We start from the raw sequence: 17,028 nt of genomic DNA on the forward strand, positions 1-17,028 counted from the left end.
GGTTAAACTTAGAATTAGTACTATAATTAGTTCATCATCCGATCCAATTTTTAAAATATTGTTTGAGGCACTGTTATTGGAGCTATACCGCACTAGTCGGTTGGATTGATTGGATGAAAAATTGATCGATTTATTGGTCCAAACAAAGGAATTGAACCATATTTAAGTGAACTACTCAAAATCAATAAAAATTTAATGGTTGAATCGATTTATAATTAATTGTTTGTTTAATATTTTTTAGGAAATTAGAGAGAGTGTGATGTAGCAATGAGACCAACAAAAGATTACCACGTGTATTATACTTATGTTATATTAATGGGTTAGTTTCATCAAACATCCTCAAACTATCGTATAGATTTTAAATTGGTTTATAAACTTAATGCTCTAACTAAATTTCAAAATATCAATATTGTACCAATTCTGTCCTTTTGTCAATCTAACCATCAATTTTGGTATTAAATGTCAATTTGGATCTGACGTGGAACATATTTAAAATATTTGGAGCAAATTATAAATACACATACACGTATCTTAGATCTAATATGTTAGGTCCAAATTGTTTATATAATAGATACATGTGTTTATAATTTGATTTAATTATTTAAAATATGCTCAAGTTCATATTTGAGCTAGTATTTAACGCCCAAGCTGATGGCTAGATTGACGAAAGGATCTAATTGATACTGTACTAGAAATTCAAGGGTTCAATTAGAATGTTTTGAAATTTTGGATCAATTTATAATCTGAGTCATAGTTTAAGGACTTACAGTGAATTTAACCCATATTTTTCTCTGAAATTAAGATATAAATTATTTTTGTTCATATCTTTTTCGAATCTCCCAACTCTCTGTTTGTCTGAAAAAGAAAAGAATCCAAAAGATGCTTCGATCCTCATGCAGTAACCGAGTCTCGAGCGAGCTCTTCTTGGACTCACCTGATTCCCAATCACTGAGTTCGAATCAACATGGTTCAGAGACGGTTTTCTTGGACAAACAACTACTTCCGATGTATAACCCCCTTTCACGCGCCGCCGAGAAAGAAAGGTCCCACCTTAGATCTGCTGAGAACGCCGTCCACATCATCCCTTTCGTTCTCGTTTTTTGCGGTTTCATCCTTTGGTTATTCTCCAGCATAGGTTTCAAAAACATCCCTTCTTTTTCATATATTTTCTGCTTTTTCTTCGATTGATTGTGAGAAGTTAGTTCAATGTGCTATTTATGATTGTCTACGATCTAGGTTTTTGAAAATTTGGTTCTAAGTTAGTGAAATAAACAACTTGCGTTTATTTGGTTGAGATGCTAAGAGTATTGAATTGGTGTGATTTGATTATTAGCCATATCTGTATGTTTTATTGATCTGCCAAGGCATAAGAACTGGTTAGCTTTCTACTTTTAAATCCTCTTATTGGTTATTAAGTTATTTTAGGCCCTTTTTTAAAATTTAGATGCATGAATTCTGATAACATTTACTGATTTTCAGTAGCAGATATTAGATAGATTAAAGTTAGATATCAGGTAGATTAAGCTTAGACTGTTTTGCTCGTGTCCGACAACTCATGTCCAACATATGGTTATGGGGATATGACCTTTAAAGATCCTTCAAATGTGAAGAAAATATTAGAAAAGTGTATATAAACCAGTCTCTGTTACAGATCATAGCCGACACTCACACTCGAGTCTGAGTAACATAGAAAATCTTAGAAAGTCTTAACTATACTGGTCCCGGTTGCAGACCATATTCGACACTCACACCTGAGTCCGAGTAACATAGTAGTTAAAAATCAAATTTAGACTATAGAGTCTTGTGTTTGATTTAGTGTTGCTTTAAAGCCTAAGATGATCAAATTCTCTGCAGAATCAAGGGTTTGAAGATTGATATCAAAATCAAGAGTACTTTTTGTGCATGGGGCAACTTGATTCAAAAATTGAAGCTGTTAAGAGCTTCAATTCAACAAACCAAGTGGTATATACATAACCTGTGAGGTTGTGAAAGAATGGAATGTAGCTCGGGTTCTTTTCAAATAGATAGTTCATTTGCTACTGAAAAAACATTTTTTGTTTTTGTACAATGCAGATGATTTAATGCACTTTTCAATGTCAAATGTATACAAGATGAAAGTTAATGTATTTTCAATTGATGAGAAACATCTATTTGTTCATTCTTGCTAGTTATGGTCATTGGTTTAATATTAACTTCAACAATTTCCCAGTAATTTTTAATGCTATTGGATACTTGAATCTTGAATTGGTGCCAGAGTATCGATTTGCAGGTACGACGATGAGATTCAACTATTTCGGGTGGAGAATCTGCTTGTGGCAGGTAATGGAACTCCTGGAATCATATAATGTGCTGCATATTTTCCATTTCTATAATCTGCAATGCGCTTTTCTTCACTGAATTCGACTTGGTTGTATGGTTATATCTGGACAAATGCTCGACTAGGGACAAGTAACATTGCTCATTTTGTCAAAGAAAGCTCTGTAATTTCATGTTTAATTAATAAATGATGGATAGAACAGCTTCAAATGGCAATGATATATAGTTTGTTTTCTTTCTTGCTACTTATGGTCTTGAAATCTTTACATTTTTATGCTTTGAGAGGCTCACACTCAAAATTTGTGTGTTCAAGCACTGGTCCAAGTCTAACTAGTTTAGGTATGACAATATTGTTACGAATAGAACAGACAAGTTGATTATCCCACTGCAACAGTGATCCAACAAGATTTGCCCGTACGGTTAACGGAAAGACCCGAGGCCATCTTTCTTCTCCATATGCCCTGAGAGCACCTTCTATGGCTGCTGGTCCAGATTTAATTGCATTAGCTAATTTCCTGGTCAGTATCACAGAATCCTCTAAAGCACAACAAGCACCTTGCCCGAGGTTGGGAGTCATCGGATGCCAAGCATCTCCAACCAGCACTACTTTGCCGGTTGAAGCAGGAGGGCTTAAACCCGGCCATAACCAACGATCAACAAGCGGGGTTTTACTGATTGTCTCATCTGGGCTGAGATCAATCAATCTAATTAACTCTTCAGGCCAGTTGTTTACGAGTTCCTTTGCTTGCTTCCTCAGCAAAGCTGGATCAGTAATCTTTGGACCTGCAACAAGCCATGTCAGAAGGGTCGTTATAAGGTAATTCGTTACTTCATTTTATGATTGAATCTTAAAGTAAAATAAAAGATCGAAAAAAAACCTGGAGAGGAGGGACTGTTATAGCAGATAAACCAGTAAACTTTTGTAGGAGACACGGGGACATATCCAGCACGCAAACCTCTTCCGTAGATATAATTAACATTTGCTGCAAATGGCTGCCCATCGGGATAAACTCCAAGTCCACGGAAAGCACTATATCCTGCATACTTCGGCTCGGAGAAACCCATCCAGTTGGCTATCGGAGATCTAATTCCATCACAACCGATAACAATCTGTTGAAGAAACATATTCAATAACCCAATTTCTTTCAACACAGCAACGTTGAAACTTGAGGTCTACTAACCTTTGCAAGCAACGTAGTCCCATTGGTAAGTTGCAAAAGAGTTTCACCATTTTCACTCGATTGAATCTTTCCTAACTTGGAAGAGAACCGAACTGTCTCAGGTGGTAACTCGTTGGCAAGCGTCTCCAGTAGTATTCTCCGCTCCACAGCACGAACTTCTTGGCTGCCAAAGTAAAAAAGGTACGAATATTAGTTTGTCGAAACAAAGAAAACAATTGTCTCCAAAGAATGTTCATTACGTTTGATCTTCGTCTTTGAATTTGAAGGAGCGTAACTCCCTTCCATCTTCTGAATTCACCGCCATCCTGCACAGCTGATGCAATTAACAAGTTCAGAATATGGTAAGCCATAACTAATTAGGTCTAAAAACGTAGGTTCCAAGTCCCCGTACTTAATGAAGTTTAATAAATATTAGGAGTTAAATTTGTTTTTATATTTTAATATTAAAAATGTTAATAATTTTATTATAATTTTTATTATTAAAGTACAGAGAAATTCGTTAAAGCTAAACTCACTTTAGAATGTTTGGTTTTTATATAAATATCCGTTAGAATTAGCAAGAAGCATGTGAAATTGACATATATACCCTTGAATTTCAAGAAATTGGCCCCTGAGAGTATCAGCAACACCAATGGCATCCAATACCCGCCACCCATTCTTGAAAAGGGTAAGTGAGGTTCCACCAGTTCTAAGTGACGCTGCTTGCTCAAGCACCACTGACCCAATCCCTAGCCTGATTATGTATATATATATATATATATATATATATGATTTTAATCTCTTAACATGAAAACAAATTAAATGGCAAAAATTTCTATTTTTGTTTTGCAGACCTGCGAAGAGACACTGCAGTGGCGAGACCAGCAATCCCAGCTCCGACGATGACGATATCTTCTTTTCGTACACCAGCTGAAGCTTTAATGTTGACTGAGGGGTTGAGTTTGGTTCTGGGTTGAGCTCGGAACCATGATGGTTTCTGTGAAAATCTGATACCCTGAGAATTGTAGAAAGAAGGTCGTGGCATATGGGAAGTGGTCATTGCCATGGTGATATAGAGTGTAATGAGTTTGGGAAGTTTTGTGATTGTTTTTTGAGATTGGAGAATAAAAAAAAAAAAACATAAGATTTTAAGTATGGAAATAAGTGGAGGAGATGAAAGGATCTTGTTGGTTCATGTTGAGCCATGTTTTTTGATAAAAAAAAATGATACTTTGATATAGAAAATTCTCCAAAGTTGACCATATCCAAACATAAAAAATTCTACTGCTCAAACTTGAATTTGAAATATGATGGAGTTTCGATTTGTAGAAATCAAAAAAGTTTTTGAATTTTGAGTTATTCAAGTCAACTCGAATAAATAATTTGAGTCTTGAGTTCGAATCAAGTTAAAATTTTCAATTCAAATAACTCGAATAGTTAGAATAATAGATTAGTTAGTTCCTGTCAAGTTTGAAATTGAGCAAATTAGTCTCTTAATAAAATTATAAAATAATACAAAATAATCTTCAAAAATACAAAAAATTTTAAAATTCAAAATATTTATAAAATTCTAAAATTTATATTTTTAAAAATTTTAAAAAATATATAAAGAAGGTTAAAAATTAAAATTTTTTAGGATAATAATTTTGGGACCTAAATAAGTTACTTAGTGATTCAAGTTTATCATACTAAAGTATTTTATTATTATTATTTGGTTTGAAAAAGTTTTAAATATACATTGTTTCAAATTTATGTGCTTTAACATGTAATTAGTTATAATGTAACAAGATTTTAATTTGACATGTTTAATTTTTTAATTTAACTCGAACAATTTTACTCGATTCGACTTGAATTTCATTTCACTTAACTTGAATCGAAAAACTTTCAACTCAAGTTAGAATGATAAAATAGGAATCGTCAACTCGATTAACTCGAAAATTTTTCACTCGATTCGATTCGATTCGATTCGATTCGACTCGACTCGATCGAACGCTCACCCCTAGGAATAATAGCTTAAACGTTGGTCTCAAATTTGATTGAAGAAACCTTGAATGATTTATAACATTCGAATGGCTTAAAATAAATTTGATCTAAATTGTGAAAATTGATCATTGAACTATTCGAAAGTTTTTATTTAAGTCATTGGGTTATTAAACTAGTTGACCTTCTTTGTCCGCACTGCTTACACCATCGAACTTCGAAAGTTCTCATTCCCCTTTTCTTCTACAATTCCGTTTTTTTCATAAAATAACTTTGAATGTTATGAATTTACGGACCAAAGTCCAAATAGTTTTCATCTCCGATTTGCAACAGACTGTTAGATCGACTTTGATCTAAAGTATCTTCTTCTACTCGTCGATGTGTACTGATCCACCGTGCTGTACGTCAAATTATCGTTTGGAGTTCACTAGTCGAACTTTAAAACAAAAACTTAGCACCTCAATGATTTAAATAAAAACTATTTGTGACATTTCTAAAATTCGCTAAATGTATTTGTGGCGTCCTGAAAAACGCGGCAAATAAAAGAGGTTGGCAAAAGTTGCAGTGTCTCTTTTTAAAAAGCGTTGCTAGTCATGCAATGTTTTCTATACACATAGTGGCATTTTGTAAACACTGCAAAAAAGTAGGGTTTGGATCTTGTAGTTTTTTGCTGCCCTCATTTACTAATTTCAAGACATTCAAGGAAGTTAATACTTATAATTTTTGCCTTCAGAAACAGGAACCTGAACATCGCTATAGAATGTATTGTTGATTGATAAATTACTCGTGAAAACCATGACTAGTCACTTCAATTTTTCTCTCTCAGATATATTTTCTTTGTAAGGATCTCTAATTTCAGTTACCACTTCATTGGAGAAAATCTAGCGATGATAAAATGAAGATACACTCAAGATTAGAATACGAAATTATTATATATTTTTTGCTTACATTAACTTCATCACTTACAATCATTTATATAGATGTTCCAAGTGACTTTTAAATTCTATATATTCATTCATGTTACTAATTTTGTACATTCATACATCATAATTAATGACTACTAAATTTTCTAAATTCATCCTTTCGAACTTTAATTACAACACATTATTCAACAATTATGTCATAGACAAAGTAACGCAGCACAAAACAAGTGATGAGGAGGTTCCATGCAACAAACTCCAAATCTGCAAGTAAATCATCCTATCTGCAACGGGGCCATAGTTTCCTGATGTAGGACGACAATGAACGATTGGATAAAAGCACAACACCTACACTTAATAACGCCACACAAAATATGAAAAAGCTGAAATTATCAGTGGCACAAACGAGGCTTGGTGATATGATTGTTGAGCAGAACAAATAGGTAATAGAGAAGAGAATTAAGGGTAGAGTTAATAGCTGACCATAAAACCCAGTTGGGAGTAAAAGATAAATGGTTATGATTGTCACCCAAAATGAAGTACTATTAAGAATCAAGAAAGTTATGTATAAACATTCTTTCATCACCACCTTCCCCACCTTGCTGAACGGAAGTGAATCACTGTCGCTACCGTCAGCCTGTCGAAGCCCTCCCAGTGGGCTGAGAACCGCTTGGAAAGTGGCTGTTGCAACCAGTGCAGCCACCACTAGCTAAGCATCACGTGTTTCGGTCGAGATATTTGTTTTCTGGCCTTTTAGGAACCGTATGACATTATCAAGAAGTATAGGCTTTGGTTCAGAACTTACTTGCTTCATGGAAGGAATAGAATTAATATCGTTGGTGTTCATTACATGACTATGTGTAGCTCCTGCTTGGATTAAAACATCTTTCATGTCTGGATTATTATTAGCACCATCAACAATGTCCAGAACTGTTAAACCTTCTAGGCTTTTTGCGTTCACGTCGATGTTACACTTTAGTAACGATTTCACAACCTGCATTGTAGAATATAGCAATGATTATCTTATTCCTATTGAAGAAAGGATTATGATGGTTAAATTATGCTAATATTTCATGTGCCATGTGGTTCTAGTGGATTTGGTCCTGCATTCCAACTCGATCAAATTTAATTTTAATTACAACTGTTGATAGAGGCCAAAATGCTTCACCTCAAAGCAAGTTGAGATATCTCTTTCCCAATAAGGCCAAAACTATAGGAGATATCTCAAAGCCAGATATGTGTCTTTCTTCTGTGAAATTCCAATCTCTTCTTATCTTTCTTTGAGGCACAGAGAGCTGGTTGGATTAGCTTACAAAGTACATGCTAAGTCATACTTAATTCATTATATAACATCTTTTATTGGTTCAAAATGGTTGAATTGGAATATATATATAAGATTGTTGTTTCTCAAAGTTTATCCTAATTCTTTTATACTAAAATTTTTAAATGAGTCAGCTTCATTTCTTTAATAAGGGTAGGTTTTAGTAGATGGTAAAGTAAGGTGCGATGCGATGCGTTTAATTTTTTTTTTTTGATTTTACGTTACAGTATCACTATAATATCTAATTTCACCATCATCAATATTTTTATACTAATTATAAATAAACACATCATCTATTCAAACTTATTTGTAAACTTTATACATAAAAACGATTGCTGAAATGGAAAAATAAAAAAATGGATGTTGACAATTATGGTTAATGATTGAAATGAAAGAAGTCATACAAGACAATTAATGATTCCAAAAGAAATCGCTCTGAGTCACACGGCCAGCCCACTTTGGTCGTCTGTTTTAGTCTTAAAAAATTCCAACTGCTGGATGTGTATAAGTAAAGAAAATGCAAGCTTTCAATTGGCCCCTTCCAAATGGGTGTATTCTAAATAAGACTAGTTATTATTTTATCACAGTGGTGCTATAAGTAACATTTCCATTGCTACGCTGCAGCAAAATATGCCAACAATTTACCATAAATTTAAAATAAAGTACTAAAATTAACGACTTATATCCTAATAAATGCCAATAAAAAAATAAAAAATTATATGATTAAGTGAATTTTTAAAAATTTTATAGGAATAAGCCGGTTTCTGCCATATTAAAAGTGGTAGAACCAATATTTTTTTTTTAATTTTTTGGTGCCACCGAAAAATAAAAAAAGTATTAGTGTTACCACTTTTAATGTTGATGTGGCAGAAAGTGCTTCCAGTTGGAAGCGTTTTTTGCATTTTGCCTAAAACACTTTCAATTGAAAGTATTTTTATAAAATCAGCCTATTCCGTAAATTTTCTAAAAATTGATCTATTCATAATTTTTTTTTGGCATTTATTAGAATATAAGTCAATATTAACCCTTCAGAATATGCCAACAATTTCTTAAATTCATCCATTCCCATCACAGTCATTGAATACAAACTTCAATTACAATACATTATTCAACGATTAGCAATAGAATTTCAAGGTTATGTCATAGACATAGTAACACAACACAAAACAAGTGATGAGGAGGTTCCATGCAACAAACTCCAAATCTGCAAGTAAATCATCCTATCTGCAACGGGGCCATAATTTCTTGATGTAGGACAACAATGAACGATTGGATACAAGCACAACACCTAAACTTAATAATGCCACACAAAATATGAAAAAGCTGAAATTAACAATGGCACAAACGAGGCTTGGTGATATGATTGTTGAGCAGAACAAGTAGGTAATAGAGAAGAGAATTAAGGGTAGAGTCAATAGCTGACCATAAAACCCAGTTGGGAGTAAAAGATAAATGGTTATGATTGTCACCCAAAATGAAGTACCATTAAGAATCAAGAAAATTATGAATAACCATTCTTTCATCACCACCTTCCCCACCTTGCTGAACGGAAGTGAATCATTGTCACTACTGTCAGCCTGTCGAAGCCCACCCGGCGGGCTGAGAACCGCTTGGAAAGTGGCTGTTGCAACCAGTGCAGCCACCACTAGCAAAGCATCACGTGTTTCGCTAGAGATATCTATTTTCTGGCCTTTTACGAACCGTATCACATTATCGAGAAGCGTAGGCTTTGCTTCCAAAGTTAATTGCTTCATCTCCTCAATTAAAATACCATCTTTGGCCCCTACTTTGTTTAAAACATTTAACACCTCTGAATTATTATTTTCTATAGCAATGTCCACAGCTGTGTAAGAATGTAGGTTTCTTGCATTCACTTTGATGTTACAATTTAGTAACAGTTTCACAGCCTGCACGGTAGAATTTAGCAATAATTATCTGCACTATTACTATTGAAGAAGATAATTATCATTCCACTAAAATTATTCAAATTAAAGTAGATATAATCTTGTTATGCATATATAGCTGAAATGAAAATTTAGATTTGAGGAAAAAGAGTTGATCAAATCACCTCAATATCATTTTTCTTCACTGCCACATGCAATACAGTTTCACCATTTTCGTCCTTCCAATTGAGGACTTTGTGTTCCCAGTATAGTGCGTTTCTATACATTGACCTTCGAAGAAACGACAATAAAACCTTTAAAGCTTCGGTATTTCCGTTGTTGACAGCGATGTGCAAAGCCGTTTGGCCCCGATTGGTGGTGTCGGTGATGGAAAGAGGGCTAACCGCTAGAAATTCACGCAAGAGGTTATGCTTAATCCCGTCAAGCGATCCAACTGCAAGGTGCAGTGAAGTGAGACCCTCCCTTCCTTTGAGACGGACAAGGTCTGGCTCCGTCTCTAGTAGCCGAAACACAGTCGCGATCTGGTTATTTAGCAACGCAACGTGGAAGGGGCACCACCCACTTGGGTCTAGCTTCTTGGAAAGAGATGGGTAAAGCTTCATGATCTCTAAGGCAAAATTGGTATTCCCCTCTGCTACAGCTATATGCAAAGGAGTAAGAACGCAAGGTTGTGAATCAGAATAGTCCAGAGCATGAGGATCTTCAGCTATCAGTTCATATAAGGCGTCAATATCTCCATTGGTTGCAGCATTAATGATCAAATTGGTACTCATCATTTTTGAGAGAATAATAACTACAAACTTACTCGACTGCTAGCCTAACCACAAGTTCGCCTCAGCACATGATAACTTAGTATCCTATAGATATATATACAACAAAAACCCAAAGAGATAAAAAGGCTGAAGAGAACTCCCAAAATTAGACAAAAGGTTAAATTATCCTATTATTTCCTAAGTTGGGGATTTAGTATTTATAAATTCCAAATTTTAAGATTTTTATTGTGACCCTAATAGCAGTTAAATTCAATTACTAGTCCTCTATTATGTGTACATTTGTAAATTCAGCCTATATTATCCAATTGAATCATTCTAAGTTTTTATATTTTTCAAATTTCAAAATCTTGTTGTAAATGACGATTGTTAATTCATTAACAAATTTTAATAAACAATACGTGAAAATGACAAACTATCATATGATAATATATATGCGGCATCAAATTTTAAAAATAATAAAAGTTAACTTAATATATTTAACTATTATCATTTAATAAGGGTTGAAATTATAACATTTAAAAAATACAAATATTCTCCACTAGCTCAACTCACTAACTAAACAAAATACCCAATGCCCAATATTAGCCGATTCAATAGGAACAGGACGAACTTAAAAACTCAAACACTGTTAACAAGACGCGAAAAATCCTTAACTTCTCCGAAAAGAAAAGAACATTGAAAAGACACACAAATGGAACACCTTTCCACTTTGGGAATTCATAATAAAAAACCAAAAAAAGAAAAAAGAAAAAAGAGAGAGACTTGTTAAACAGTGGTGGCAACAATCAATCAAAAGAAAGGCTTTCAAGCAATGACATTACAGAATCCATTTACTTTGAAAATGGGTCAAGTATTTACTGCCTTTGCCCTTGGTTGCGGCATAAAGCTAGGTGCTGCTTATAACATTTTGATTTTTAATGAAAAAAAAGACTTATCTCTTGAGTTGTGAAGATGAATTGGGGTGATTTTTTTGGTCCCCAAAATGATGTTTTTGTTCCTAATTTGCTTCCCAAGAAAACTTGTATGTATCAATTTTGGTATCACTTTCATTTGGTTTTTTTAATACTCAATGGAAAAAATGTGGGTTAGTGAAATTAATATTAGCTTTCTGATTGGATGTTAATGATACTGGAAATACACATTTAAATGGACTCGAACTCATATTTTTCTATTTGGATGTTAATGGTTTTTGAACCGGTGTGTTCATTGATTTGTAGTTTATTAAAAGCTTGAATTTTTTGTCTTGTGATAGTGATTTTAGTTTAGTGTTACCTAGGATCGTCCGGTAAGAGGAATGAAAACGGGTTGAGAAGAGGCCAAACCTTTTAAGAAGAAAAATTTAAAGTATTATCTGCACTAAACAGGTTTTTAGCGGCATCTTTAGCGGCGTTTGGATAAAAAAGCCAATATAAATCTAGCATTAGCAGCGATTTTTGAAAATCGCCGCTATAGATTGAGCATTAGTGGCGCTTTTTTAAAAAGGCCGATATAGGTAAACCATTAACTGCGCTTTTTAAAAAAGGTCACTATAGGTTGACCACTAGCGGTGCTTTATGAAAAACGCCGCGAAGAAATTAATCACCACCCTGTCGTTTTATGTGGAGCTTTAGTGGCATTAGCGGCGCATTTTGAAAAACGCTGCTATAGATCGAGCATTAGTGGTGCTTTTTGAACACGCCGCTATAGGTCGACCATTGGCGGTGCTTTTTGAAAAGCGTCGCAAATAATTAAGCACAACGACGTCGTTTTGCTGAGTTTTAGCGGCATTAGAGACTCTTTCTAAAAATCGCCGCTATAGATCAAGCAATAGCGGCGCTTCTTGAAAACGCCGCTATAGATCGAGCTTTAGTGGCGTTTTTTCAGAAAGCGTTGCTATAGATCGAGCATTAGCAGCGCTTTTTGAAAAATGCCGCAAAAAAATTAAGCACACTTGTTGAGCTTTAGTGGCACTAGCGACGCTGTTTAAAAATCGCCGCTATAGGTTGAGCTTTAGTGGCGCTTTTTGAAAAACGCCACAAAAAACATTTTATCTTTCTATTTATTATCTAATTGGTTTGTTTATATTAATTAAAATATAAATTATTTTTAATTGAATATTTAAATTTTTCATAAAAAAATAATGACACGCAGAAAAAATTTTGAAGGAAAAACATAGAAAAATATTTGTTAAAAATGAAAAAAAATTAAAATACTATTATTTAAAATATTTGAAAGTTTTTGGGTAAATGACTGATTTTTTAATTTATATATTAAATAATTTCTTATATAATTGTAAAAGAGATAGTATTAATTTTAAAATATTGAATTAATTATCATTATAGTTTAGAATTTATGGTTTAAGGTATATGGTTTAGGGTTTAAGGTTTAGGAGTTACTAATTTAAGGTTTATGGATTATGGGTTTAGGGATTATGGTTTATAGTTTATGGTTTAAGGGTTGGGGTTTAAGGTTTAGGTGTTAGGGGTTAAGGGTTAGGGGTTTAGGGTTTATAGTTCATGTTTTATGATTCAAAGTTTAAGGGATAGGGGATAGGGGTTTAGGGTTTAGATTAATTAGTGTTTTTTAATTTATATATTAAATAATTGTAAAAGAGATAATATTAATTTTAATATATTAAAATTATGATTAAAGTTTAAATTTTAAAAAATTATATAAAAATTTTAAAATTTATATTACATAAAATTTCAAAAATTAATTATTTAAAATTGATATAAATTATATAATAATTAAATATAAAATTGTAAAAAAAGTCAATCATTAGCGGCGTTTGGACCAAAAACGCCGCAAAAGGTAAGTAATAGCAGTGTTTGGACCAAAAATAGCGCTACTATGTATTAAAATTTTTCAAAACGGCGCCGTTTCACTATAGGAATTAATTTTTAGTGGCATTTTTGTGGAAAACACTGCAAAAGTTATACAATTAGTGGCGTTTTTTTATAAGTGCCACAAATATTGCAATACCAATTTGACTTAAATGGCGTCGTTTTTTTTGGGGTCTGTTGTTCTAAGTCGAAATCTCCGCCCCCCGACTCTCCTTCCGTCTTTCTCCTCTCCTGCAAATCCCTAGATCTTTCACCCCTTCAACGTTGTTTTTCGGCCTTCTTCTCGCTCCAAGATCGCTTCTCGTTTGGGCTGACTTGTAAAAATCTCATCACCTTACCTAATTTCTTCATTGACTGGGTATATGGCTGATCCTTTTTCTCTTTGATTTTTTCTTTCTTTAATGCTTGCTTCGTTGTTTTGAGTTGAGGATTTTGATTTTAAACGCTTCGTGTTTCAATACCTTAAACATAATAATAAACGAAACACCACTCATTCTATTGCTATCTGTAGGGCACAACCCCGATTCTGAAGCTCCTGCGAAATTAAAAGCTTCTCTTTCAATCTCACAAATTAGGGTTTTCCGTAACAAAATCCCTTATTAGTGTTTCACTCCCATTCTTCAATTTTTCGAGCTCGGTAAGCTCTCTTTTATTCTTCTTCTTCTTTTTCCCCCCGAAATTTTTGTATACATAATCACCAATATCTTCTTTGCTTTTAATGCTGAATGTTTCTTAATCACTCAACGGTTTTCTCCAGTTGCTTTGAGCATTCCTGCGTTATCATAACAAATAGTTCTTTGCAAATCTGTTTTTCTCTTTTGGTTCTATAGTTGAATGTGATAGAGTGTAATTTTTGAACCCCTAAACCTAACTTGAGCATTCTACTTCAATCATGACATTTGTCTCTGCCTCTGCATCATTCGTTACTTCAATTGTTAAGCCATTAACTTGAGTTAAATTTTCACAAATTATACTTTAATTATATGTAATATCATATCTCAATAATTTTCTTCACAGTAAATTGCTCTACCTTCCTATATCACAAGGTAATAGCTTTGTCATCTCTTTGATGAAAACATGTAAAAATGAACTTCAACTCTTCCAAATTTTCCACCACTGGGATCAAATTCAAGATTCATGAATATACATGATTTAGAGGAAAATAGTAAGTTTTGTCAAAATAATTTAATTGTGAGAGTGAATAATTTGCAGACCACCAATCATAATAATGAAAATGATATTATTAATTCTAGATTAATCACCTTATTTCACTAATTAAATCCATCAATTCAAACCAATAATCTGAATATTTCATTAAGTTTGTGTTGGTGAACATAAATCATTATTGAACATTTGCCTAACTTTTTATTATTATTTTGTTTCTAAAATTCACACTCATGGCGACTTTAAATATATAACTTCCGGTTTATTAGAGTTCTTTTCTTTTTCTTTTAAAGGAGATTCATTTACTATTTTGTCTTTAAAATTAAAATAAATAATATCCGCTTAAAATAACATTTTAAAGTTTCTATTTTAAAATAATATATAATTTACATAACTTACATAAATATATATCATATCAAAACTTAATATTTGATTTTAATATTTTATGTTTTAAAACTTATAAATATTTTTATCAATATAATAATTTTGATCATTATTTAAATTTATTTTAATATAAAATCAAATTACTATTTTTTATATTAAAATGTTTGATTTTAATATTTAATATTTTAAATGTTTTAAAACTTACAAAATATATATCATAACTTACATAAGTTACATAACTTGCATAATTTACATAACTTACATAAATATATATCATATCAAAACTTACATAACTTACATAATTTACATAACTTTAAAGAATTATAAAAGACTTGGGATCTTAACTTAATAACTTATATATATATCATATCATAACTTACATAACATACATAACTTAATAACTTATATATATATATCATATCATAACTTACATAACTCATATAACTTACATAACTTAATAACTTATATATCATACCATAACTTACATAACTTAATTATACTTACAAATAAACAACTTACCTGTGTAATTTATTGTCAACTTTAGACTTCAAGAACTAAGAAATGGACTGGTCTTGGAAGAATTTGTCAAGTGTAAGCAACGAATATTGAAATGGAGTACAAACTTTTCTAAATTTTGCATTTCAAAATGCAAGCCAAGAGAATATGATTCTTTGCCCGTGTAAGAAGTGTGGCAACATCAATTGACATTTTTGTGAAGTTGTCTACAAACATCTAATTGTTGATGGGTTTATTTAGGGGTATAAAAATGGATTTTCAATGGAGAGTGCACACCTGGTAGAACCTCTTCAACAATTAATCCAGCTTATCCTCATACTACTTACCATCAATCTGTTAGACAAGATGAAATTGAAGGTATGTTGCGGGATGCATTTAATATGCGCAGTCATGGTTTGCAATCATTTTCACCCGACTTTATTGCATCCGATGATTGTGATCTTGGTGGAAATGCTTTTACCCAAACGAGAAGAAGTGTACCCGATGAAGAGCCGAATGGAGAAGCGGCAAAGGTCTACACGTTACTTAATGAAATGAGTGAAGAAATTTATGAGGGATTAAAATTTTCAAAAATGTCATTCTGTATTTATCTTTTTCAATTAAAATGTTTGGGAGGGTGCACCGGAAACTCTTTGACAATGCTATTAGAGTTTTTGAGAGATATGTTTCCGTTTGCAAAAATCCCTTATTCATGCAAAGATATGAAGAAACTGATAAAAGATTTAGGCCTTGGTTATAATAAAATTCATAGTTGCCCAAATGACTGCATGTTGTATTGGGTGATCGAAAAAATCAACAGTCTTGTCATGTATGCGGTAAATCTCGTTGGATGAATAGAAATACAGAATATGTGAATGAGGATGAATATGATGGACAATCAAGAAAGAAGCCGATTAAGATTTTGGATATTTTCCGCTAATACCAAGGCTTTAAAGGCTTTTCATGTCATCGAAGATAGCCGAGTCTATGACGTGGCATCATGATGGATGAACGATGATGGATTATTAAGGCATCCTGTGGATTCTTTAGCTTGGAAATCATCTGACAGTAAATTTCTAAGCTTTGCAAGCGTTCCTCGGAGTGTGAGGCTTAGGCTAGCATATGATGGATTTAATCCTTATAAAATCATGAGCACTTTGTACAATACTTGGTCTGTAGTGCTTGTTCCTTACAATTTGGCTCCATAGATTTGCATCAAGCAACCTTCTTTTATCTTATCTATGATTATCCCTGGAGAGAAAGGTCCCGAAAATGATATTGACATTTATTTGCAGCCACTTATTGAAGAGTTAAAATAGTTATAGGTGGGTGCTGAGACATATGATGTATTGAGAAAGAAGTACTTTTATTTAAGTGCGGCTTTGTTGTGGACTATTAATGACTTCTCGGCTTATGCCAATTTATCTGGTTGAAGTACCAATGGACGTTATGCTTGTCCTTGTTGTGCTGCACAAACATGTTCGAAGTGGTTATATAATGGGAAGAAGTTCTCTTATATGGGGCATCGTCGGTGGTTAGATGGAAATCATAGATTTAGATTTCAAATTACTCTATTTGACGGTACTGAAGAGTTCAGAGAAGCTCCTTTGTAGACCATTGGATCTGAAATCTTGTTCATGTTGAAAGATATGAATTTCAGTTATGGGAAGATGAATCAACCGCCCAACACGCAAACAAAGAGAAGATCGAGAGATGAATCTGACGATGAATATGATGAAGAGGATGATCCTAATGAGGCGGACTTGTGGAAACAAAGAAGTATTTTTTT

At 33.0% G+C, this 17,028-nt stretch overlaps 2 protein-coding genes and 1 long non-coding RNA gene across 4 annotated transcripts; 1 reads left to right on the forward strand and 2 right to left on the reverse strand.

The window, feature by feature from the left end:
• The first annotated feature begins 838 nt into the window (after positions 1-838).
• LOC105789299 (uncharacterized) lies at positions 839-4,730 on the forward strand. Its single transcript, XR_001132269.2, has 6 exons — positions 839-1,135; positions 1,855-3,133; positions 3,243-3,522; positions 3,599-3,677; positions 3,764-3,838; positions 4,329-4,730. It is a non-coding gene; the product is annotated as an uncharacterized LOC105789299 (long non-coding RNA).
• On the reverse strand, positions 2,462-4,542 carry LOC105789294 (monooxygenase 2). Of its 2 annotated transcripts, XM_012616625.2 has the most exons (6): positions 4,331-4,542; positions 4,084-4,230; positions 3,737-3,802; positions 3,498-3,660; positions 3,195-3,426; positions 2,462-3,099 (listed from the first exon to the last, which is right to left on the reverse strand). In XM_012616625.2, exons 1-6 carry the CDS (start codon positions 4,540-4,542, stop codon positions 2,588-2,590), a joined length of 1,332 nt encoding a protein of 443 aa, XP_012472079.1. In that variant the 3' UTR covers positions 2,462-2,587. The 2 variants fall into 2 exon arrangements, with proteins under 2 accessions (XP_012472079.1, XP_012472081.1); XM_012616627.2 differs by lacking the exon at positions 4,331-4,542 and having other exon boundaries at positions 3,737-3,810.
• Positions 4,731-8,731: 4,001 nt separating the features above from the next.
• On the reverse strand, positions 8,732-10,500 carry LOC105789295 (ankyrin repeat-containing protein BDA1). The gene is made up of 2 exons (XM_052623826.1): positions 9,766-10,500; positions 8,732-9,604 (listed from the first exon to the last, which is right to left on the reverse strand). Exons 1-2 carry the CDS (start codon positions 10,375-10,377, stop codon positions 8,918-8,920), a joined length of 1,299 nt encoding a protein of 432 aa, XP_052479786.1. The 5' UTR covers positions 10,378-10,500; the 3' UTR covers positions 8,732-8,917.
• Positions 10,501-17,028: the final 6,528 nt, after the last annotated feature.

Source organism: Gossypium raimondii, chromosome 2 (genome assembly GCF_025698545.1).
Source record: "Gossypium raimondii isolate GPD5lz chromosome 2, ASM2569854v1, whole genome shotgun sequence".
Classification (NCBI taxonomy): Eukaryota; Viridiplantae; Streptophyta; class Magnoliopsida; order Malvales; family Malvaceae; genus Gossypium; species Gossypium raimondii.